At 42.0% G+C, this 26,206-nt stretch overlaps 1 protein-coding gene across 14 annotated transcripts in view; it reads left to right on the top strand.

Moving 5' to 3' along the window:
* The window catches only part of NEDD4L (NEDD4 like E3 ubiquitin protein ligase), a 308,396-nt gene that overhangs the window by 249,882 nt on the left and 32,308 nt on the right, over positions 1–26,206 (top strand). For 5 of the 14 annotated variants that reach the window (XM_073213140.1, XM_073213144.1, XM_073213143.1 and 2 more), the window contains 11 exons: positions 850–982; positions 2,094–2,270; positions 4,542–4,616; positions 6,242–6,301; positions 11,045–11,176; positions 11,677–11,796; positions 12,882–13,079; positions 18,550–18,627; positions 20,091–20,145; positions 20,253–20,306; positions 25,321–25,379. In XM_073213140.1, coding sequence (XP_073069241.1) covers positions 850–982; positions 2,094–2,270; positions 4,542–4,616; positions 6,242–6,301; positions 11,045–11,176; positions 11,677–11,796; positions 12,882–13,079; positions 18,550–18,627; positions 20,091–20,145; positions 20,253–20,306; positions 25,321–25,379 — 1,141 coding nt within the window. The remainder of the gene's footprint in view (positions 1–849; positions 983–2,093; positions 2,271–4,541; positions 4,617–6,241; positions 6,302–11,044; positions 11,177–11,676; positions 11,797–12,881; positions 13,080–18,549; positions 18,628–20,090; positions 20,146–20,252; positions 20,307–25,320; positions 25,380–26,206) is intronic. The other 9 variants (XM_073213141.1, XM_073213134.1, XM_073213142.1 and 6 more) reach the window with 7 other exon arrangements.

The following is a 26,206-nucleotide window of genomic DNA, read 5'->3' on the forward strand; positions in this document are numbered from 1 at the left end:
GAAATGTAATAACGTGCAGCATCATTTTTATTAACTAAATTTGGCATCGTATTGAACGATTCTATAAGAGTTTTCTCTAAAAAACACTTTAACATCTAAAACTTCTACTCTAAAAAACTCAAGTAGTATTTCTCGCCAAGAATGATTCCCTGTAATTTATTGTAAAAGTTTTCAAGGTTGAATTGATGCTTTCAAATTTAAGAGAGTTACATGATGGGAAAAAAAAGTGTGTTAAGTTGCAGTATCCTTCAAATCCTAGTTTAACTGCCTCATGTTTCTGTGAACTCTTCAAAGTACTTTCATGGGCAGAATTGCAGTGTCATGATTCTGAGACAGCAGATCCACAGCAGCCGGCAAAGTTCACACTGGGTCATGAGCACTTCCCTCCGGATCCCAGCCTTGAGTTTGTGCTATTTCTGTTCTTTGGTCAATTGTTAATGACCAGATGGTGCTGCCTTGTGATTGCCAGACTCCTAGATGGGTCGCCGCTCCCTGGCAGCAAGTGCGAGCTTACCTGTCACCTCTCCTCCGAGAGGCCTGATGTGGCACTGGAACAAATGAATGGAGACTTTGATTTCTCTTCTTCCTTCAATACTAAAGTACATTTTGCAGTATATGAGGGAAAGGTGCTCAAAATACTGATGCATTTCAACACTGTGCTTGATGGAAATGAACCTTGAACTGTAGGCAAAGTATAGTGAAAGAATTCCCGTATTTAATGGCCAGCTAATTGTCACTGTGTGTGTGACATCCGCGCATCACCCTCGGTGAGCTTGGTTGGGCCATTGGTGAAGGGCCAGTTACCAATATCGGTTCTCCTGTCTCATGTCCCCGCATCGGCGCTCCCAGGGATGTGTCCTCCGAATCAGACAGTAACATCAGGCAGATCAACCAGGAGGCTGCGCACCGGCGTTTCCGCTCCCGCAGGCACATCAGCGAAGACCTGGAGCCCGAGCCCAGCGAGGGCGGAGACGGCCCCGAGGTACCACACGCTCATCACCTCCACACCCTGCACCTCTTCTTTTCCATGTCCTCAGGCTGATCTATGTCCTCGTTTTCTCGATGAATGCTGTCTAAAACGTAAAGATTACGGTCTCAGAAATAGTTGATGTCCATTAGGATATTTATTGAGAAAGTCCTTATAAAAGCCATGTTTGATGAAACCATGTATCTGTGTTACTACAAAAGGGAATGACATTAATTTTAGTGTGGAAATCTTAACATATTTTCACTTTGGAATATATTTCTCCCCACACTGTCTAACCATATATCAAGTGGCAACAGGGTTATCATGTTCAAGCAATTGAATGAGCCCTATTAACTTGTTTAGGTATCAAATACAATTTTTTATTGAGTACTTTTGACATCATTGAAGTGATTTATTACCAAGAAAATACAAATCTGGGTGGCTTTACAAATGTTTCTAATTTTCTTCTTAACTGTTCATTATTAATTATTGGGGAAAAAGATTACTTATTGAACAACAAATTAGCAATTACCATAGCTTCATGGATTAGAAATCCATTCTCTTTAGGCCTTGTGTTATGAAGGTCATTCATAAATTGTTCCAGTGGTCACAACTGGAAAAGCAAAATTAATGATTCCATAATAAATCCAGTAAAAGTTTCTTCATACCAATGTTCATTTATAACTTAAGAGCATCTCTGCTGTTTTCACTGAATCTTCAGCAGTTAGAATAGAAGAAAATTCATGAAAATCATGAATGAATTCCTGAGAATATTTTTTAACCCATGCATATTGTAAGAAGTCCTAAAAGTAAGTCAATGCTCAGAGAGATGGTATTGTAAAGTGATAAAGGGCTCAGTGCCTGGGACCAGGCTTCTTCAGTTGAAGTCCTGGCCCTGTCCTATCCAAGGCCTTTCACCTTTGGCAGGTTACTCTCTTTGGCTCAGTTTCCTGAACTATTAATTAGGGTAGTAGCCATATCTTCCTTACATAGTTATGGAGAATACTGTGTGCCTCCAAAGTGCTCAGTAAATGCTAATTACAGTTATCATAATGGTTCCTGTCGGGAAGAGGACAAGAGCATCCCTCGGTCCTCATATTAAACCCTACGTCTTATTCCTTAATAGCCTTGGGAGACCATTTCAGAAGAATTGAGTATCACTGGGGACTCCCTCAGTCTGGCGCTGCCCCCACCACCCGCCTCCCCAGTGTCCCGGACCAGCCCCCAGGAACTCTCCGAGGAGCTCAGTAGAAGGCTTCAGATCACTCCAGACTCCAACGGGGAGCAGTTCAGTTCTTTGATTGTAAGTGACAGTTCATTTGAATGCCAAGTGGAGCAAGTATTTTATCATTTTTTGTTGCTTTAAGAGAATGTGGTATGCAAATAATGACCCAAGGGTCTTCCAGCTCCCACATAAACTGACATTTTCCAAAGTGCCTCCTTCCCTGAGAGAGGCAGGACTACACCATGATTAGCCTGAGCAGGTGAGAATTTTTGATTTATAAAGAACTCGAGAGAGTAAGAGTTCATGACTTCTATAATTATCAGCTTTAACCTTGTACAGTTTATTTTCCCAGCCAAAGGCTCATAAATAGTTCCTTCATCACAAAGGTGGTATTTCACACTGGGACCTAAGAGGCATGGGGCTCTTAAGTCATACTCTGCAGACTTTATCATTCTCATTTCACAGGTGAAGCCATGATGTGTGACCCATGCAAAACCAGGTTAGAATGGGAGATAGAAGACATCTCCTAAGTCCCAGAAAATGAATCCTTGAGAAAGGTTGTGAAATTATGACACATCAGGGTAGCATTTGAGCTTGGGTTTCAAACTATCAGGGAAACTTTCTAGAAGCTTCAGATGGGGCTAAGCCTCAATGAGAAGTAGTAGAATCAGCATGAAGATGTCCGCATTTGACAGTACAAAACTGTGCAGAAAAAGCCCATTCAAAATTCCTGCTTGTGTATAAAATTGAGAATAAATGCAGTCTTAATGTTTCTCAAGAACTTGAACTTAAAGATGTACCATAGTAAATGATGGTAGTCACTCCACCAAAAGTGGCGTCTTGGAAAAATAGCTGTTATTACAACCCTATCAAATGTAATGGCTAGCAGGACTGCATAGAGGGTAAGAGAGAGTAAGCAGCCACAAAATCGTTTCTCCTTCAATTACAGTGTTTTCGTTTAAAAAGGCACCATTGGCCCATAGTGTATGAGTTGCTTGATTACTCAGTAAATGTGGTTTTGTATCAAAATTCTATGAGTGTGTTTCAGAAAGAGAATTGCCAGTGAGGTGAAAATTTAGTACTAAAAGGGCAGGAAAAAAAGTTTGCATATGTGGGATATTTGAATTAGTAAAACTGTTCCTATGGAAGCAACACATGTAGTAACGCCTTATATTTAAATCCTGTAAAAAGAAGTGAGTCCTGCAAGAACCATAGCAATTTTACATCTTTAGTCCATCAAGTGAAAAAATCACAATTTCCTTCAGCATCAGTGTTGAGTTAGCATCTCTAATTACTTGCATAGGGAGCTCCTGCATTAGGTTATTTAAGGTGTGTAACATATCTTTCAGATCCAAGTGCAAGTGTTGTCATTATTTAAGTTTGTATTGAGTCTGGTTCAGCCATTAAATAAGAGTGCCTAGGAAAAAGAAGAATATGGGCTTCTCCACATTTGCTTGTCAGAGTCACTCTACATTCAGCGACAGTAGCATAAACTTTAGTTACTAAAGAATGAATCCTCCATGCTAACCATTGTGGAAAGACATTAACAGCCCCCAGCACTGCCACAGTCTTTCTTTGGCTTTGGCTTTATCCCATTTGCAAAATATTAGACATGAGCAAATGCTAGACTCATCCAGTGGAGGAGATGCTGATTAGACCCCTGGCTTTTCTGTGTGTGACCTGCTATTCTGATTGGATCTGTTAGGTGTTTTTTTTTTTTTGTTAACCATATAGATTAATTCAGTGAGACAAACAGTATACATTACACACAAGATTTTTTTTTTATATTACCTTCACCTCAACTCCATTCAGAAGCTAAAATGATAAATACCTGCCCTTCAGAAGTAGCACAAAATTGTATTTGAGTTCTTGTGGACATAGAACCCAACTGATTCTTTGTCAAAAATTATAATATTCAATAGATGTTTACTAGCCAAGTATTACTATTTCTTCCTGTATTCACATCACCCTAGAATTTACCCAGAGGTTGCGCCCCAAAGCAGAATATACAGGAACTGTCAGCCTCTCACTTCCATTCTTAGAGCAGCACTAGAGTCGCTGGGGCCTGTGGAGCCCCCTTTCCTGTTGTGACCACCTCCTCTGGTTTTTGCTGTTACATCTAAGGACCAGTCAGAACTCCAGTGTGCCTGAGACTGCAAATGGAATGCAGATGGAAGGCTACCTGACTCCTTAAAGGAGTGCTCTCATTACTCTGAAAAGGTGCTTTCCCTTGACTACCTCCTCAAATCAAAGAGCAGTGAATAGGCTGGAGTGATATTTTTTTTAAGCCTGTGAAACTCGTTTCTAGGCATGTGTTTTCCTGACACGTTATGTCCTTTCCTCACTCAGCAGAGAGAGCCCTCCTCGAGGCTGAGGTCCTGCAGTGTCACCGACGCGGTTGCCGAGCAGGCTCATCTACCACCGGTAACCCCCGCTCATTTCCAGTCTTTAGTCGGCTCTCTTGGCTTTCCTTTAAAATCGTGGGCTGCTGAGGAAGAGTTTTTCCTGTGCAAATCCATTTACTGCATAAATGAGACATTAAAATTTCCTCGCAAATTGCCCAAGGCAAGTGGCATTCCAATAGAGTTGTTACTGCCTGCAAAGTCTGCAGGGCTGAAACCTCAGTGCCTTAGTTTTCCACCCAAATTAATACCAATTCTGATGTGCTTACGTGACTTAAACTACTTAACTTAAAAGCATACATTAATAATTCCCTTTCTTTTTTTTATTTTAAACTGCATTTAGTCACTAAAGCATGCTCAGGTGACCTATATCTTAAGAACATATTGAATCCCTTTGAACAGGAACAACTCTTTTGGGTGTAATGAATATTTCCATTACTAATGGCCTACACTCATAATCCACAAAGCCCCTGTGCCTTCTCTTTAAAGGCAGCCCTACTGACTAAAGGGTTGGCTGTAATTTGCTACCATTCTCCAGTTTTCATAATGAGCAGCAAATACTGAAGTGTAAGGGGTGTTGAATAATGCAGTACATAAATAAAAATGAAATGCAAATTGGAAGAACTGCCTTTGGAGAAGTTTGGTGTACACATTAAAAATAATTTTTTTTATCAATTTGTTTCTCCTCTGGAGGACAAAATAATACATGGTTTCAGCATGTTCAGTTTGATATTTGACCTGGCCAAGTTTTTTTATGACTGCAAATCCTTGATCATTTTTAGTACAAATGCTTTATTATGTTTGAAATGGAAGGTGGAAAAAAGATTGCCCTTAACAGTTCTTGCACAATCACAGTGTTTTCCCTATCGTGTACATCTTCGCTTGACTTCAAAGGATATTTTTGCCTATGTTTTAGTCTTTTTTGTTTACAGAATGAGTTGAGTACACTAGTCAACTGAGTAATCAACAGTCAATTCAGCTGTGGTGTACATAGAATTGGCTGGTTGATCAGAAGCTTGACAAGATCATCCTTTCTGAGATAGTTTCAATATAGGCTTTCCCTCTACCCCCCAAAAAAACACAGAACAATGAGCAGTGATGGACTGGTGGGAATCCCCCTCAACCTGATGATTCTGATTTTCCTTGGTGAATTAATGGCACTTTCCCTCCCTTTCAAAATCAGTGTCGATTTTATTTGCCCAAGGACCCACATCCTGGAAACTGATGATTCCTCCCTCTTTCCTTGTCCTATATGAAGCTGTGAACTCACTGATCACCAGGGGCCTCTTACTTAAATTTTTAGTTTGGCGAATTTAAGAATCTGCTAATTATTTAAAAGTGAGGGCAAAACCATAGTGGTCTCCACTATTTTTCAGTTAAGACATCTCACATTATTGAGGTTGTGAACTCATTGTTTATTTACACCCACCAAGGCTGCAGCCTGCGCCTTCTCAGGGAGGGGGCAATGGTGTTCCTCTTTTACCTCTGGTCATCAGTGCTTGCCCAGCTTTATTTGCACTGGGTGGATTTCAGGGACTCTGATTCATGTCACCTCCTTACTGGCTGTGTCAGCAATGATCCCTGATTCAGTAAGCAATGGGTGGTCTCCCTAAGTGCATTTCACTGATATAAATTATTATTTAACAGCCCAGTGCCCCAACTAGGAGAGCGCGTTCATCAACTGTCACGGGTGGTGAGGAGCCAACGGTAATGATACCCTTTATGAGACATGAATGGCAAAACTGGGGGCTGGTTTTAATTATTTTGCATCAGGGTGAACATACTCTCTTTTTTTTTGGATAAGATCAGGCTTCTTTGTGCTACAGAGCTGCATGTGTTTCTCATTTTAAATCTCTGTCACATTGTTCAAAGGTACTGGGTAAAACAGAATAATTGTTTAGTCCTTATAGTTTTATTCAGAACATGGTTAACCTTTGATTGAATGCATTTAATTTGACCATTTAGAATGTATTTTTGCCTCTTTGTGTTCGTACTCCTGGTAAGGTTTTCCTGTTTGTTAGAAGGCTTGGCTAAAATACTTTGGTTGGAAGAAAGTAAGGGAAGCCACGGGAATTGCGTGGATTCGTGGTTGTGTGCAGGGCAGTCACTTCGTGTGCATTTCCTAAACCACATTTTGAATTCTGTGTTAGGTTTTCTGTGTCACGAGCATGAAGCAGTGTTCATATAGTTTGGAGAGAGAGAGAGGAGGGAATGTAATTAAGTTTAAAAGGTCTGGAAAAATGTGTTTCTCTAGGCCAAGTATCTGTTGTTAGTCATTATTTTAAATTCCTAGTATTTATGTTTGTGGGTAACTTGGATTTGATTATGTTTTAATTACCTGTTTTCTATTTGATACATAAAGACAGGCTAACTTGGCTTATGCTTTGAGCTCCTGTAGCTATTTGAAGAATTTTCCTTAATGTTTCACCTTTGTTATGTTTGTTGTAACTGCTTATTTCTTGAGAATACCCTTAAAATCAGTTGCTGATTTTCTGTAGGATGTTGATTTAAAGGAACAACTTAGTTACATTTTTAGAATTTAATGCTCAGCATTGCACGCAGGAAAATCAGCTGGCAGTCAGCAAAAATCAGGCCATTTTAAGATACTGAGCTGCAGTGATTTATGTCAAAGTCATGTGTTGGGTGGGCCAGGCTCAGCGTCCACTAGAATTCAAGAAATTCCAAATGAAAGGGCCTATTTCCTACTGTGCACTAGCAATTTCTGTGGGAATAGAGCTGCAAGGTAGATGAGATCATTTCATGAAATAATTTTAATAGAACTCAGTGCTAATGAGTGTCCCCAGTCATCCATTTTTGCATTTTATGGGCTTTGGAAGGTGCCGTTAGGAGTGGAGTGTTGTGATAGGTGATGACGTTAAGTACCAGGATGAATTACGACAGTTCTGGGCTCTGTGGCGAGAGTTCACTGGCAGGGCAGAGTGATCCATCGGTGTGGGTCCGTGTCGCCCTTGCATTGCCCTCTCCTTCCCCTCCTGCATCAGTGAATTAAAAGAACAATTTGGTTTTGCTTTTATTTTTAAGGCCTGGGTAGTGGGTAGTTTCTCAATGTTTTGCCTGCTCTCATACTTTCTACATACCTAGTAAGCTTTCAGCAGCGCCAAGCCAGCTTATTTTATGGCTGTGGCAGGAATTCAGATAGGCTTGAGAGCATTGCCTCTCTCTCCTCCACCCTCGCCATCCCTTGTCACAAATGCTAATTCCATTTCCCACTGTGTTTTCTCCCTCTTTTACACCTTCTCCCACCCCTCCTGTGTGTGCTGAGCCGCCAGGAGCCACCCCACCCCTTCCTCTGTATGCTCTCACAGACATGCATGTGGATGTACACACATGCACACATGGGGAATGGGCTCTCTTGTGCATATTACCTAGCTGCTTGGTATTTTCACTCACTTATGGTCATTCCTCTGGGACACGTTAATAATTACAAAATGTTCCGTGGTTTGAATACACTACCGTTTATATAATTTGCCCACACTGATGAGCATTCAGCCCCCACCCACCCCTTTTGGTACCGCACAGCATGTTGCATTAACCATCCTGACGTATCTGTCTTCCCATGTTAGTGCTTTTATTTCTGTAGTAGAATGAGCAGCCCTGATTCTCTGTGTGAGACCACGACTCATCGGTGTATGGCTGGCTAAGTAGTGAGATAAAGTGAGAAGAAGAACACGGTCTTTTTGGTCTTTGCTATGTATACCCTAAAAATACACCGAGGTAAAACAGTATGGCAGGGTTAGAGTGAGCTCGGGAGAGTCTGTGACAGTGCCAAACTGTTTACCATCCTTAAAAGCACATTGAAACTTTACAGTTTAAACACAATTGAGTTCTTCATTTTAATGAATAAATGGAGCCACTATGAATTGTGGTTTAGGGGCGATTTGGCATTGTGGAGCACAGTAGTGTATTGAGATAAAAAGCTATGCAATGTTAAATTAAGCTGGCTAGCAGATTTTAACTTGGCTCTTAATGAACTTGTTTCGCTAGGTGGTGTGGAACGCATACCACCAGGGCGCTGATGTGCGCCTGCGTCTAAAGACTGATCTTGGCTCCAGGGCTGGGCTAAATCCGTGGTCTCTTGTCTGTAGAAGTTGAATCCTGCCCCCTCCCTTAAGTGGGGAGAGTCAGAGGCAGGCAGTATTTTGAGCCACAAATGGCATCAGTACAGGTGGCTCTCCATGGTCATTTGGAAAGAAATCTATAAAGAAACATTGTAATAACACCATCTCACATACATGGAACTAGATCACATATTGTCAATTCAATTCTCAGAAGGCAGAATGAACATTTTAATCAGATTCAGTGTTCTCTGCTGTATTCCTTGTGTTCCATAAACTGATTGGTCCTATTCACAGGATCTGTGAAAGTAACCTGGTTGCTGGAATACTCTGCTGCGAGTCTCACAGTTCTGAGATCATCCATGACACATCCAAGTTGCTTAAATTTACCAGTCCCCTCATAAATACCCTTCCCAGGGGTTTTGTAAATATAAAACTATCCTTAAGGTTTCCAGAACAGAGTTTTCTAAAGGTATAGTTAATTGCCCTTCCCAAAAAATAACTTGACAGGACAGAGGAGGTGCACCAAATTCCATTTGGTCGTGATGTCAGCAACAGTAGGTCAGAGCTTCCCAGCATGCACTTTGCCAAAAACATGAATTGACCACTAACTTAGCTTACAACTTGGGTTCTGACTCAGTTCAGCAGAGTCAGTTTTTGTAGTGCCCAGATAAGAGGTAGCCTAGAAATAGCTCATTTGTACTGGTGCCATAGTGAGAGGAAGAGGGAGGAGAGAGCCTCTGGCTGTGGATGGACTCATCTGTCTTTCATACTCATGGAAAGACCAGGCCTCCGTGTTGATGGACCTTCCACTCCTCTGTCCCTACACCTCGATCTAGGATGCTGTGTCGTCAGCTTGAAATTACCATTATGGGGCCTTTGGGACTTGATTTGGAGAAATACCAAGAAAATTGTTGTTGCGGTTTTAGCAGAAAGTTTTCTTACAAGCAGTCTTGCCTTGCGTGGTAAACATGTTTTAGAAATAACCACTGAGGCAGCTGCTTCATGGCTTCAGTGTTCTCTGGAATGTGCTGCTGAGCTTGCAAGTAGAATTTGAGCCTTGTTAACACCTGAGGTCCCTCAGTTATGTGGCAGCACCCTTAATGGTGCTTTCCAGCCCAGAGTCCTGCAGGGGACCAGGGGACCTTTGGACTGTGCCCCTCTTAGCCAAGACCCACTGTTGGTGGTGGTGAACATGAAAGGAGGGATGAGCTAAGGGATTTATTACATCGTCAGCCTCATATGGGAGAACCACACATGGTAAACCTCCAGGTGGCAGTTCAGAGGGTCCTAATTAGGGAAGACAGTACCCAAAAGAAGCAGCTTCCTGTTGGAACATCACCTAAGAGTTTCTTGTGGTGGTGGCTGCTTTACTTTCCATTCCCCCCAGGAGCCTTGGTAGCCACAGTTGGCTTCTTGTTTCTGTGCCCTCCACCCTTAGACTGAGCAGCGCCCTTTCGCAGTCACAGGTCCTACATGCAGCCTCATTCATCTGGGAGGCCCTGGGACACACTGTCCTCAAACCTCCATCTCATCACTTCTGTGAGTCATTGAAACATCCTCGCTATTCCAATATTTCTCCACTCAGACTGCTTCTTACAAGCAGAAGTGTGTCAGGAATCCTTTTGCAATCTAATCTGGACTGTCCAAATAAAGTCACTCTATACTGGACATGTCCTGAACCCAGAAACTGCCTGTGCTTCATTTCCCCTTTAAAGAGACAAAAGCCAGATATGGGAGGGTGGGGGCAGGTACAACACACAGTTCCTTTGGAACTGTGACCTCAGGTGGCCAGGTGGCTTCCTGAGTGGGGCCGGGCGAGATGTCCTGGTTGGTGCTCTTGATTATGTGCCCTGGTGGGAATGCAGGCCTTCCAGAGAAGTGACTGATTTTTACCCCTGAAAGTGGTAGGGCTCTAAGCTGATGAAGAACGGAGGAATAAGTTAGGACAGCATCCCCATGGCAGCAATGATTAGGAATACATATTCAGAGCATGCTTTTCATAGATGGTAACATTTGACAGTTTGAAACACCTTTAAGCTCTACATGGTTCGACAGTAAAATTTAATAACTAAAATACTGTCCTATTTTTATCTTTCCTTATGATCATCTTAACAATGACTCTATTCAGGGCTCCAGCACCTTCGGACTGAGTTCTGTAAGATTTTGGACCCTGTAACTGTTCAGGGCTCATTTCACAGTAGATTTGAAACTATTGGAAATCCATTGCCTTTTTCCAGACACTGATGTTTTTGGTACAAATAGAATTCAGTTACTTTGTCTAGAACAAATAATTCTCTGGGTGTACATTACTTTATTAGACTGATCAGAAAACAAATGTAAGATATTAAATAATGATTTCTTACACAAACAGCCGTCAGTGGCCTATGTACATACCACGCCGGGCCTCCCTTCAGGCTGGGAAGAAAGAAAAGATGCTAAGGGACGCACATACTATGTCAATCATAACAATCGAACCACCACTTGGACGCGACCTATCATGCAGGTATGCACATCGCCATACAGCTTAAAATATCAGGCAACAGAAGCCGAAATGTGCATGAGCTCAGTGTTGCTGATGTTACGTATTGTTCTGAAGAACCCACGTTTCAGAAACTTTTTGTCACACGCATTACTTTAAGCATTGTATCTGCTAAGGGGGAATTTGGTCCCCAAATCAAGCTATTATTCCCTAGGTGCATTTTTAAAATGTGACATGAAAGGTACTTTCAGAGGAAGAGCCTATTACGACGTTAAGGTTCTCTCCCAAACCCCCATGTATTCTGAGGCTAGTTTTTTATGCTGAGCTCGTGATTCATTTCTATTTCCTTCGAATGTGTTTTCCCATCCATTTCCCTGTTGTTATGTTTAATTGTTCCCTCCACGCTATAAACAGGCCAGGCTTCTTAATTTATCCTGGCTGTGTTGTTGTTTGGATCCACGCTCCCAGTCACACTCACAGGGAAATCCTCCTATGAAGCTAACCTGTTTTTGCCTCCAAAATAGCTTGCAGAAGATGGTGCATCCGGATCCGCCACAAACAGTAACAACCATCTAATCGAGCCTCAGATCCGCCGGCCTCGTAGCCTCAGCTCGCCAACAGTAACCTTATCTGCCCCCCTGGAGGTGAGAAGGCTGCCTCAGCCCCCCGCCCCGGTCACTTCTACCCTGTGGCCCCTCTTCCTTCCCTCTTCTCTGTGACCTGGACTTCAGTTTTGCAGCTGCCTTGCTCTCTCATCGGCCGTTGTGCTTGCGGGGAGGGGTGCCCTTGTGCAGCCTTATACATGCTTCTCTGTTCCTCCCAGTTCACACCTCTGGACTCTCACCTGATTTCTGATTCTCATTTGGCTGAGGCCGTGGTGACCTGTGCTGGACATGGGCACCTCTTTTCAGAACTCTTGCCATTCTTGTTGTGTTTTGCTCTGTATTGCCTGTTCCTCATTAGACTTGTCTAGTAACTCTTTCAAATATCAGTGCTTTCTGAGTTTTAAATCATAGCTGTTGCTTTGATCATTTTTTTCCTTTCAACTGTAGGGTCTTCCATTGTATGGGCATATGTGTTTCTGATGCAAATTTGCATTTCTAAATCATTGCTGGGCAGCTGCTTACGCTCTCTCCTGTTCATGTGGTTTTAATGCCGTTCCTTAACATCACAAATGTCAGAGAGTAAACGTTTGAAGTTCTCAACTTGACAGTGTCTTAGAGCCAGCTCTGGGTTTCTCTGTGCCCTGGGTTTAAGACGCTGATTAGTGGGGACAGATGATATCTCTCTGAAACTGATAACAAATGTCAAGGGTAACAACTATGCGATACCAGGTGGTTGTGTCCGTTGAAAGAGATTTTTCTTTTTGTACTCTTAAAAACGGTCAATCCTTTCTTCATTAGACTGTGAGCTCATGAAGAGCAGGGGCACATTTCTCTCTACCCTCTGTAAAATTTCCATCCAAGGCTCAATAAGGGACAATATTTTTGCTATGTATGGAGTAGCTATCAAAGGATGGGGGTTACAAATACTTAATCTCGTTGTGTGTTTAACCAATAGAAAAGCTTCAAGTTAGACTGATTTAAAAGTAAATGAATGACAGAAACAGGTTTTTTTAGGAGCTTCCCTCTTGCCCTCCAAAGAGGAGCATTCCATGATACCCAGATACATTTTGACACACGTGGAATAGCACATGGTAAGAGTTCTAATGCTCGTTATTATTCCTTAGGGTGCCAAGGATTCACCCATACGTCGGGCTGTGAAAGATACCCTTTCCAATCCACAGTCCCCACAGCCATCACCTTACAACTCCCCCAAACCACAACACAAAGTCACACAGAGCTTCCTGCCGCCCGGCTGGGAAATGAGGATAGCGCCAAATGGCCGACCCTTCTTCATTGACCATAACACAAAGACTACGACATGGGTAAGGTTGCTGCTTTTATTTGGCTCCATTTCCATTCATGAGGTCTGGCATTAATTCCTTCATTTCCTTACTCAGTACTCATAGTTCTTGTAGGCCAGTTTCACTGACACTGAAGCATGTCCCCAGAGAATCTCCTCAGCCTCCATGTAGACTGCACATGGGCTGGTGGGCGTGGGTGACTTGCGGGCTTGAGGCTAATGGCCATTTCACTCTTGGCCCCGAGCGGGTGTCTGTCCTTCACAGGACTTAATGGAAAGCTCTGGTTTTGATAACTGACCATATTTGGAAAAAGATAGTGTTCCATAGTGCTAGGATTTTGGTGGTAGTGCTTCACATCTCATGATGCTTTAATTTTATTAGGAATGCTAACCTTTTTAAAAATCATTTTAGTCTGCTGCTTTCTGCACTTTTATTGGCATTACCCGTCTTGATTTGATTTGTTTAAAATTTTGGTTTTTGGCTCTCAAATCAAATTAATACCGTACACTCCTGGGCTGTATTTTATTTCTTCGATTGTGGGTTAGGAGAGGGAGATGTACTGAACACTTCGGTTGTGAATGTGATAGCTCTTTTTCTGTGAACATTTTGTCAAAATTTATTTTTCTTACCCTGCCGCTCTTCTGTGTGCCCCCGAATCATACATGAGAAAGAATCTGTGTTGTATTAACTTGAGCAAGATGAGATTAATCAAAGATGCATAAGCATACGTTTATATTCCCCTGTCAGTTCTTCATGGCTTAGGTGAATCAGTGGTGGCTTACTTAATGCAGCATATAGTTCTTTGAGAAGACAGTGGTATTTTTCTATTATGTGGTCTCTAGATCATGGTTAAACTGAAATCGGCTCTCTTGTTTCTGACTATTTCTGATGCTACAGGAGGTTTGTTTTTTCTTCTGTCCCTTGTACCCACATTTAATTGTCTGGGTACAGAGTTTAACTCCGTGCTGTCATCTCTGCTCCTTGCTCAGCACTGGTGTTACATGAAAGCTGATTGGGTTTTGGCTCTCGTCACTGGCACTAGCTCTTTGGTCTTGGACCGGCGGTGAACACATGCTTTAAATTCCCATTTCTAGTGAAGACACCAGGTATGCCCCTTTGATAGAACAGCACTATTGTGTTAAGGAAGAGGCCTGGTCCAGGGTTACCTGAGCTGCCACTTACACTTTGCTCATGGTGTGATGTGAATTCTGTCCCTTAAGAATTGGACAAAATGGCCTTAGAGGGCTCTGTCCCAATAATCCGGTGGATCATGGTATAGTAAGTCTCCATGAGGACATTGTCAGCACTGGAGGCAAAACTGTGCCCTTTATTGCAGTTTATCTTTGTCCCGTGACACTATTTCAGATAGCCACTATTTGCCCTCGACTGCTATCATAGTGACAACCAAAAATGCCCCCACACATTTCCAAACACCCCTTCATGAAAACTACTCTGAAAGTTCTTCTTATCATGAAATAAGGGAGTAGCCTGCCAAGAGAATTCATCATTTAGATCTGGTGGCATTCACTTGGTAAACACATAATTACTCCTAAGGCATAGAATGACATGTAGCCTTGTTTGACTCACCTTTTAGTCTGAAGATAGTATTACAGGTCGTGGGCAAGTTGAGAGTAAGAGATAGACAGCGCTTTGGGAAACGTCATAGAGTTTGGGTTTTGAGTCTTTTTGCCTCAGTGACATAGAACCTGTGGCTGTCCTGCTACAATACCCATTTCTGCATGCTGCCACACTGCTGTTATTTGCAGTCCTCAGCCAGAAATGGGAGCTCCAGAAACGGGGTAAATACTGTCAAAGTAGATGGATTAGTGTATGGAGCCACTGTGGCTTGCCAACATAAGCTATGATTTTAGTAATTTGAACTCGCTTAGTAATCAAATCCCCAGCCCTTCACAGCCTTTCATGCCACAACTGCAGTGTAATTGCAGCTGGGCAGACTTTATTTTAAATAGCACCAGCCTTATTTACTGCCTGCATTATTGTTGAATGAGACCCAGTTTGAATTTCTACTTGCCCCTTTCTATGCATTCTTGTTACTAATTTTCAAACTTAAAATTTTAATTTGTTAAAACAACATTTTGTTGCTCCTGTTGAAAATCCCTAAAGTAACAAATGAAAATCCCATGAGTCACTACCCTTCTTCATGATCCTCAGAGGAGCTACCACAGCTGCATTACCCCTTAACAAAGGCCTGTACGGAATTCTCCGTGCAGAGGCACCCTTTAAATTGCCTGCTTATTTTGACCAAAGATGGAGGGATAGAAGGAGTGGAGCAGTAAAGGTAATTTTCAGCTTAAATACTGTTTTGAATTGATTTGGGTTCGCTCTGATTTTTAAAAGAGAGAACAGCATAGAGTTATTAGATTTGAGCTTTGTAATAGAAAAGGACAAAAAACTAGTTGGAGGGGGTTTAGAGGAATGAAAATCGTACTTTCCCCAGCAACCTGTCTGCTCTTGATTCTGGTGCTAACCAGAAGCATGAAAAGATTCAGGCCAATTTTCCCTTGTGTACACTGATAGAGGAAAATGCCCTTTGACAACTACTAATTAAATGGCTTTTTGCACACACAAATGATGGAGGTGGTATGTCAGCAGCCTACGTGGAATAGAATTTGACCACATCAAATGAACATCACTTTGTCCCCACCTGGGTCAGGCAGGCTGTGCATGCTGGAGGCCACCGGGTGACTGAGGAGAGATTACAAGAGGCCTTCAGCTTGCATCTGCTAAGAAAGCAGCTCAAAGTGTGGAAGTAAGAATGTATTTATGTCTTTTACAGGACAAAGCATTGCTTTATTTTTGTAGCAAGAAAGAGTATACCTTAACTTTGCAGTTTGTTTTCTACTCAGGCCCAAATAATAAAACTCATCGTAGCCCCAACATGTTTGCTCATGTCTTCCAGAATGGAAAAAATGCAACTTTTTTCTCAGCCAGTCAGCATGCCCATATTTTGTATATTCTTTAATGATTCTACTAAGAAACCTTTTTTTTTTTTAACATGTCGATCTTTGCCTTCTGTTTAAAAATCCCTTCAACTGTATTGAGGGATGCGATTGTGAGATACCAAAATAATTATGAAATGGTGAAAAGAGTGCTCTTCTGGTGCTGAGAGAAGGCGGCAGAAACAGCTGTGTGTGTTGTGTGTATTTTCTGTTCATTTATGTTCGTATTGTTTGAGAGACCACATTAGTATTCCAACGTGCTGTCATCCCTGCAGTTACCATAATTCAAGTGGCTGCCCTCACCTCCATCAGCTCGGGGGGTTCCTGCCACCTGGGAGGGTGGGTTCAGTAGTGTCCGCTGGTTAGCCCCCAGAACAGGAGGGATGGCAGCTGTGGCCATTATTTTGGCTTTTGTGGGCATGATAAAGTAATAGGACCCTCAGGGCCTCTGGCCCTCACCTTCTGTGTGAAAAACGGAGCTTATTTTATTCTTTGTGCCTCAGCCCATCCCTAGCTCCTCCCCACTGGCATCTTTCTTTAATTTCAACATTTTTCTCTTTTAATTGCCAGCTTTTTACCAACAGGCCCAGTTGTCTTTCACAGTGGCCTGGGTGTGATTCCAAGGCACGGCTGGTCTGGGGTGCAGCGTCCAGCAGCCCCACACTCCTCACATAACAGCAGCTCAGGCTCTCGAGTCCGGTATGGTCAGCAGCTCTGCGGGGCCCCAAAGGGCCGCTGTGGTTGTGGCTTTACTTGGTCCAGTTCGGAGTTAGAACTGAGTGGGTAGCTTTGTGGAGTGATTCGGGGCTCTGAGTTTTCCTCTGTCCACAAATGTTTACCAGATAATCAGCTTCTTGGACCTTTTAAATCCAAAATCTATTTCTGTTCAGTGTATCTGTTTACACTGCTTGGGTTCCAGTGTACTACAGAATACTAGACCTATTTTATGCCTCTAAGTACCCTTCTAGAAGTACATTAGGTTCAAGTTCAATATTCATCATAAGCTGCTAACATGATTCATTTCTTCAATTAAAAGTTGGCTATAGTTAAGAGAAAGCAAAGATTGCTTTGATTTTTTTTTTATTCTTGCTAGTTCCAGAAGTCTGTTGCTTTGTTATAATTCAGTGATACTGAAGTATAATCCGGTGATAATTGAAGTACAAACATCAGTTTGTACTATTGACTTGGGGAAAAAAATTTTAACAGCTTTATTGAGATGTAATTCACATGTTGCACAGTTCACCTACTGGAAATACATGATTGAATGGTTTTTAGAATCATTGAGCAAAGATGTGCAGCCGTCACTGTAATGAATTTCAGAATATTTCTGTCATCCCCAAGGGAAACCCTGTACCCCCAGCAATCACAAAGTGAGTTTTTTTTATTTTCCAATAGCTTTATACCAATTATTTCATTTTTTTTGGTTGTTGACTTGGGAGAATGCTGAGGCAGAAAACCTTTTAGTTGTTTGATAACAAGAAAGCCTTTAATATAACTGAATTAAACAGTTGTGGGGTTTTTTGAGATTTCAAAGCATGCCTTTTTTAAAATTTATTTTAGGCTTACTTGGTTGACAGTGTGCTTTTCTGAATTTTATCATTTGATTTCTAATCTTTTGAGTTTACAGTAAGAATCCTCTAAGTTCCATTTTGTTTTCACTGGGTCTGTGTGAGTCAGAGGCAGCTCCCAGACTCGGGATTAGAACCTTTGGGCAAAGTCTCATTTCCTCTGAAATTCTGTTTCCTCCTCTGAAGAAGCGGAGACGATGTGCTCAGTTTCCTAACAGGGTTGCTGCAAAATCACACATCTGAGCCTGTGTTCTTTGTAAATTATAAAGCATGACACAGGATGTTGGAGTACATGTTTCTCCTTTTTTGGTTCTCTCTGGTATCTTACAAACCATATCCCTTAAGAAAAGTCTTTTGCAAACTTCTAAGTATTAAGACGTAAATGAGAATCTAATCTGCAGAACTTGATCAAGAATCTCAGTCAAGTTCAATAGTAGGAATGTGACTTCATATAATGAGGCTGACTGTCTGTGGAGCAGGACATGACTTGACAGACCAGATTGAGTCTCTCCTCTACGTCAGGAGGTGCAGCAGGAAGGGAGGCTCGCTGCCCTCACCCAGAGCTCAGGACCGGAGGGAAGAGGGAGGCTTAAGCCGTCACCCCACTCCCCCTCTAGTTTAGGGCCTTGTCTTTATTGGCACTCTCCATCCCGGTTTCCACAGTAACGTCACTGCTGGGGCCTTCTTCCTCTTCACCTGCTCAAGGGCTCGGGGAAATAGTTCGCCTTTTATTTAAATACTCTTACCTGCTTTCACCAAGGACGTGAGGAGGAGTAGAATCTTAGAGAGCTGGTCAGCCAGGCTTCCTACACTAAGAGGGACCCACCCCTCACCCGTTCAGGCAGGAGTGTAGCATAGTGTCACCCTGGTTGTCTTGGAACGCACAACTCCAGAAGGGGGGGAGCCGTTAACTGCACACATAGTCACTCTTAACCTCTTCTGCCTTCAACATTCTTCTTACAGGAAGATCCACGGCTGAAATTTCCAGTACATATGCGATCAAAGGCGCCTTTAAACCCCAATGACCTGGGCCCTCTTCCTGTGAGTACTCTAGAGACACACAGACAAGTCTGAAATGTTTATTAATTCATCTGCCCAGTGTTGTAGAGAAGCCCTGGGGCTTTCTCTTTCTCCAGGCTTTTGGGTCCCATTGGTCTGTGATTTTCTAATAGAACTTGGGTGTGTGGTTAGATTCTAATACACACACAGTTTACATAATATCCACTACTTATGAAAAAGGTTTCTGACTTGGTAGCTGCTGGTGGAAGGTAGACCTGTAATGAGGATGTAAGAGGCGTTCTCTACATGTGACAGTGTGAGCATCACATGTTCATTTTATAATAGTGACCACTAAGTTTGACCCCTATTGCTGGTTTGGTCGTGGAACACAAATACTAAAAACGGTAGGAGTAAAAGGCATGAGTGATCACAGAAAGGTTCTGTAAGTCACTTAGTCTGTAGATATTTAAAATCTTTTTCCCTTGTTAATGATTTTTTGTAAATCTAATGTTTTATAAGTTTGTTCTCTTTTGGAGAAGTTGTTCTCAACACCATTCTGAAGTGGGTGTGAACTGTTCACTCCAAATTGGATTTTGAATGAAACTTTCACCATGCATCCCCTCAACCTCCCCCCCCCTCCGCCCCACCCCACCCCTGCCATATAAAATGCTTTACAGGGGTGGGGCTGTGAGATACTCTAAGACTGTTTCAGAATGTTACGGGGTGGGAGTATTTTGGTGGTGGTTTTCCAAAACAAAAGAACCTTCGTGTTGCCTGGTGTGTGGCATATTCAGCAGAATTTGAAGTTAGAAAGGTTAGAGCTCAATCTTTATTCATCAGATTATACAAATACCCTCATTCTCTCCATCTGCTTGAATCTTGGGTTTAGACAGAAGGAGCCCAGAGAGGGTCTAGAGGTCTAGTTGAGAAAGTAAAGGATTGCATGTTGGCTGGATCTCTTGGGTCCCCGAGTTTCCTGTAGCGAGCAGGCACAGTTTACATAAGGAGGGCATACCAGCCTTACCTTGGAAATACTATTCCAATATCTTTAGTTCCTCAGTCTGAACAGTGGGAGTTCACAGCAGAGAATATCAGTATTAAATTGTTCAACCACTAGATGATATGAGTACAGCATCTGTCTCTAATTTTTCTATTAAACTTTCCTTCTCCTTAGTACTCAGTAAATAATTTCATTAAATAAGCTTCTCAACCCTAAACTCAGTTGTTTCCTATCCACTCAAGTTCCCCTTTGAAGCTTTTGAAGTAGCAGCGTGTTTCCTGTCCATCACACAGTGAATGCCTCTGAGACTGTTGAACATGTGGTACAGTGTGTTGCTAGATGTTGCCAAGACGTAATTTTGTGGTTCATACTTAATGTAAAAATGTTCCCTCACAGAGAAGAGTAAGAAAATATCCTAAATATTTTACATTTTGCCTTTAATTTTGGAACTGCTCGCTGATGTCTGTATTATCTCTCTCTCTCCCCACCTGCCTCCCCATCCTAGCCTGGTTGGGAAGAAAGAATTCACTTGGACGGCCGAACATTTTATATTGATCATAGTAAGTAGGCACCGCTGTGGGCACATACATATTGCAGGCAAAGGGAAGGGAGGAGCGGATAATTCAAATATTACAGTGAAAGCTTTGTCATTTTGCTCCTTGTCTAGGCAGCCAGGTGTTATGTGGAGAGAATGATCCCAGAGAATCAGTGCCCTCGTACGGTACTGTGCACTCACCCCAGTTTGCTCTAAAGTAGCCTGTCAAGCTTTCACCCAATTTGATCTTGTGACCTATTAACTTTTTTTAATTCAAAAATTTGGGGGAGGTTGATAACCCCTTGACTTTGTGCTTTTAATAAATACACTCTGGTAATAGAAAATAAGATTAGAAGTGATGATTGAGTCAAAAGTCTATGTGTGAGCCGTGCTTGAAGCAGCATGTACATATTTTGAACATTGCCTTCAACAGTCTATGGCAAGATGCCCATTCTGACTTATTTTCTATTTCATAGCATGTTTCCTTGCACCCGACTCACTAATATATATGTAGTCCTTTTCTTGAAATTGTGGTATATTTGCCCCAGCACCTATGAATAAACGTGTGGTTTCTCATTTCAACTAAAAGTTAAACTAATAAGAATTCGCTTTTAGCTGGTGTTTTTTTTTTTCTTTTTGAGGCGACGTGTTCTCCATGGAATCATATTTGTATAGCCCTTAAAAGGTCTGAAAATGTGTATTATAAAAGATATCTTTAAGTAGGTGTAAAGTTCAGATCATGTGTGCAATTTGGTAGTATTTTGATCTTTGTTTTCATTTGGCTCGTAACAGTGAAGTCTGCACGATGTTTTCTGCACCAGGTTCCCCAGCATCACATTTTCTTTTTTCTTTTTTTTTTTTTTTTTTTTTACATTTTCTTAACTAACCAAAAGTATAGTGATGAGTCAGTTTCTGGAAAGTCTGACCACGGAATCCTCATAGGGCTAGTGCCTGTCCCAGGCGTTACCAAGCAGCCAAGTGTGTCCTAGAGCTTGGCTCTCAGGCACAGGGGCTTGAGGGGTAGTTGTACATTGCATTAAGCAAGAAGCCTAGCAGTTCAGAATTCAACCCAAAGTACAATTCGTAAGGGAGGTGGGCTATCCTTTGACTTAAATTGGGTGTTTGCAGGTACATAGGCCTTGTTTTTGCATTTAACCAATAAAAATACTGATTTTGCCTACTTTCTAGAATTTTACCATGAACATAAAATTGGTGCTATAAATGCTTTAAAATATGTGTGTGCCCCCACTTTTTTCCTTACTATACTATTTATAATTCTGTTCTTTGCATAATTTGTTAAAATAGAAGGGTCACACACCTTTTTCACACTGAAAACAACAAGTTCTTTTCAGTTTTTATGCATTACAGTTTGTTTTCAGATTTTTGCAAGGGCTCAAGAGCAAGAGAAATGCTTTTGCAAAGGCCCATGTTAGTGTACAGTAGAAATAATAAAAATCAGACTATTTTTTTCTAGTGGTGTGTATAGACATAGTATAATATGTAGTAGATGCTCAATAAATGGTGACTTGACGTTGATCCATGGAGGGGAAGAGGTGAAGGTGTTGGAATCGATGTCCTTGGTCGGAAAGTGTAGAGAATTGCCTTGAGAAGCAGCAGCAGTCCCTCCAGCCTCAGCCTTGCCCTGCTTCTGTCTTGAGAGGCAGGAGGGGTAGCTGCTTGCTCTGTGCCTGGACAGCTCCTTATTCTGACCAGTCCACAAGCCCCTCCAAGCACTTTTCTCAGATGCTCTTCATCCCTCTTGTCACAACAGGAGTACATGGGAGGCTCCTCTTTGCTCTTGACAGTGGTACTGCCCACATGCATGGCCCAGTTGATCTGAGCTATAAAATGTGATATTTGTGATCATTACATGGACCTTAAAATTTGCCTTTGCTCCACCATCCTGAAAGGTTCTCTTATCCACATGTAGTGAAAATTAGATGAGCAAAAACTATTTGTAAGAAAAAGATCTGTTTAGGATAACCTCACTGTTGGTTCATACAACATTTCTGCCATTTCTCTCTCATTTGTCAAAGTTACTCAATGGAAAGCTGTAAGGGGTACATAGCAACGAACCAGAGTTCATTACCTATACCATTTCACCAAAATCCAGTCTGTGAGGAGGGCAGAATATCTGTCTTTAAAAGGCTACATCTGGCTGATAGGTGAACATTCCAAAATGGGTTTCAGTACCTGATAGGTGAGGTTTAAGAATTTCCTTACCTGCCAGATGAGCCTGTCCTTCCAAACAGTTTTCCCACATCTGATTTCTAGCAAAATTCATTTTGCTATCTCCTTTGCTATTTATCCTGCTGCCTGCAGGACAGAAGCCAGGTCATGCCTACGACATATGTCATTTTACTGTGAAGCAGTCATCTGGGAAGATACTCAGAGCCAGCCTGGCCGCCAGCAGCCCTGGGACGTGCGTCTGTGCACTGAGTGCCAAAAGCAGCAGTCTGCTCGTCTTGTAAATAGTTAGATTATTTTCTGACTTGATTATTTTCCTACAGTCTTGAAAAGTTAGACATTTTCAAGATTACAAATACTCAAACAATTTAAGGACTTAATTTCATAAGAGATGAATGTTCGGTACTAATCTCTTCAGATTTGATTTGTTTAGTTGACATTTACCAAATAGATACCATGTCTTGAGCCTGCGTGAAAGGTTAAGGGAAGATCTTGAGCTGAATCTCTACCTCTCTCAGGAATCATGGGATGATTCTTAAAGATGAGGTACACCTAGCAGCTGAGTTACTGGCCACAGGTCTTACATACAAAGCTAGAAAATAAAATTCCAGTGGTTGTGTAAAACCGTGTTTCTGTCTTTTCTGCCAACAGTCCTACCAAACCTGTTAAGAGTAACTAAGTTGCCTGAATTTCTTTTTTCTACCTCATTCTTGACCCTTTCTTTGAAATGTAATGTCCTGAAGACAAAAAGCAAGCTTAGATTTTAAAGTTCTAGAAAAAAATGGATAACTAGTCACCATATATTCGTATGTTGACAATACTTTGATGCAAAATTGATCTTGATTGTAACCATACGGAAACTTGTGGTTCTTCAGAAGCTTAGACTGTTTTAACAGGAATTTGTTTGTATCACCACCTTCTTTCAGTCATTAAAAAAATAACATATTAAGCTCCTGTTATATTCTGAGAAATGTGTTAAGTGTTGGAGAGGGGGCTGCAGAGATGGAAACACACAGTCCCTGTCCTTGAGGGACTTAACATTCTAGTAGGGAATGCCTCCTGGTTTTCCACATATTGGGTTAGAGGAATGAACCACCTTGCTTGCCAAGTGGTTGGGCACCAGGGGTGCCTTTAGGCATTAGGAGGGCCTTATGGAATGGATTCCTTTTCAGATGGGTCCCAAATGATGAGTGAGATTTATCCAGGCAAGTCCACAGAAGAGTGGCCCCAGGAGGGAGAGGCCATGTGCAGACTGTGTTGAGTTCCAAGAAACGTAGTGGGGCAACAAATGGCCAGTGTGCAGGGGAGGCCAGCATGACACATGGGTCAAGTTAAAGGGTGTCTGCCGGGTGTGGGAGCCCGGGTCCCTTCTGCAGGCCGGAGGGAGCTCCTGAGGGGAGTGAAAGGGGTCAAGTTCGTTCTGCAAAAAGACCCTTTTGCCAGGGCTGTAACGTTTTGAATGAGACTGAGCGAGACTGAGGCCAGGGGAACCTAGAGAAGAGTCCAGGGCCGAGATGAGCACTCCACAAAGAAGTGTTGTCAACAAGACAGAGACCGTTAAGGGACCACTGGAGGAGAATGGTGAGAGAGGATTGAGGGTGTGGCCAGGTTCTGGATTTGACCAGTAAATGGACTGTGATGCTGCTAATTGTGGAGGCAGGAACTGTTTTTGGTGTTGAAGGACTGAGTTCGGTTTCGGTAGAGTTGGCTTTGAGGTCCCCGTGGTGCAGATGTCAAGGGTGGAGCCTCAAGCTCAGTTCTGGACTGAATATTCAGGAGTCATTACATGTTGGTTGTCATTCATATATTTTCTGCTTTGGTGATAACCCCAGTCAGGAAGCTGTGGGCCAGGGCAGTTAATACTTAGCAGTACTCTATTCCTTTATTTGCTTTGCTTTTCCCTTATTCTCCATCACTGTAGCGACTTTGACTTTCCAAAGTCTTGTGTTTTCAAGGTAAGGGACCCAGCGTACCCTTTGCTTCTATCAAGGTTCTCTAAGATAGTTGAAACATTTCATGTAGACCTTCTGCCACATGAATCTAGAACCATCCTGTGTGTTGATAGCATTAAAACTAAATGTATTAGTTATTCTTATCAGTACATGTACAGAGGATACAGGAAATAATCAATATTATTAAATTTCCTTTTTTTTTTTTAAACAATTTATATTTCCTACAACTCCAAAGAGAACCCGTTCTCCCCCAGGCTGCCCTCCCCATCTCTTTCATGTGAGTCTGTCTCGCACCCCCATCCTCCCCCTGAAACACGGTAATCCATAGTCTTTTTAATTACAATCACAAATCTCAAGTTATTGAGGACAGCTCGTGCATGTTGTCACCTGTCTCACTGAAGCAATTGTATAGGTGGCCTTGAACAGTCTTGCTGAGATTCATTGAACAGAAAGAAAATCACTTGCCAACTTGGCCGAAAGGGAAATCTTTCTCTGGAATCTTCCTCTGCTGTAGCTGATTCTCATTTTTTGGGCAGCCTTAGCTGCTTTGATTTTTGTGTGCATATGAGTGACATATGTTATGGATTATTCATTTGTTCAGTGTAGGATTTTAATTTGAAACAGTTTTTCAACATGATAAGCAGAAAAAAGTATTTGAAATGAGAAAAATCGGGTGAACTTTTGGGGAATGAAGTCTTTTTATGCCTTTTTTTTAAGTGAAAATCAAGATCAAGTTATAAATCCTTCAAAAAATAGGGATTTATGATTGAAATTTCAGCAGATTGCTTGCCAAAAACAGTGTGAATAGCTGGGTTTACCTCAGTTGTGCATTTTTGATTGTGTGCTTTAACTAAACAGTAGGTGAGGGGGTGGGGGGCTACCATATAGAGTTCTAACCCTGAAATACTAAGTTATTTATCTTTGGGAGGCTAGGATTAGGGGACTGGGCAGCTTTTGAAAAATTCAGAAATAATTCTTTCTAAAACCTTCTTGACACAGAATAAATTTGAACTAATGTGCTGGAGTTTGTTTTTGTTTTTGTTTTTAACATTAATTTACAGATAGCAAAATCACCCAGTGGGAAGACCCAAGACTGCAGAACCCAGCTATTACTGGTCCGGTTAGTATTCTCACATCCTGACTCTTCAATATAATATTACGGCTGCGTCTAAACACACATTTCTTGTGTAGTACTGCCTACCTCGGGGCCAAAAGCTTGGTGTTGTGAATTGAGTAGTTTTAACATTGCCCCCACCTTCTCCCTGGAATTCCCAGGTGAGGAACCCCTCAGTTGCCTTTTCACAGGGCTTTCATTATAAAGGAAAAGAAAACAATTTGCTAATGGTAACAAAACTAAACAATTTTTCCTCCATTATAAAAAGGTGGATTAAATGTATCACAATCAAAATACCCTCTCTTCCTTTTTATGTGAAGCAAAGTTAAGCCAAGAGTAGTAAATGCATACCAACAAATTTTAGCTGTGTTCTGAATCTCTTCCAGCTCTAAAAGTCTGTAAAAGTTTGCGTGAGGTTGGAGCTAACCTCTGGAGCTGGCCAAGTTAACAATCTTTGTATCTGCTGACCCACTAACTTTGTCATAGTCTCCTCTTACATGCCAGGTCTGCCTTAGGTGGAGTGTCACACACTGTGTTCCTAAGGAAGAGTGAGAACCACCACCCCCCGTCACTCAGCAGTTAACAGATACTTGCTGTCAGACACCTGCGAGGAGTCTGTGAAACAGGGCCCCACCCATCAGCAGTCACACAGACTGTAGCCAGGTTCTGCGTCTGTGTGAGGGTTAAAGACCAAGCACCACGTCTGGGTCAAGTGCCCACTTCTCTGATTTTGAGTCTTTCTGCTCGTTTGATTTCTCTTTTGTCCCAGTTTAAAAAATATCTACGTATTAGGGGAGAGGGTCCCCTTCTGTGGCAACTCAGCTCTACATTTC

This window comes from Manis javanica, chromosome 9 (genome assembly GCF_040802235.1).
Source record: "Manis javanica isolate MJ-LG chromosome 9, MJ_LKY, whole genome shotgun sequence".
NCBI classification, from domain to species: domain Eukaryota; kingdom Metazoa; phylum Chordata; class Mammalia; order Pholidota; family Manidae; genus Manis; species Manis javanica.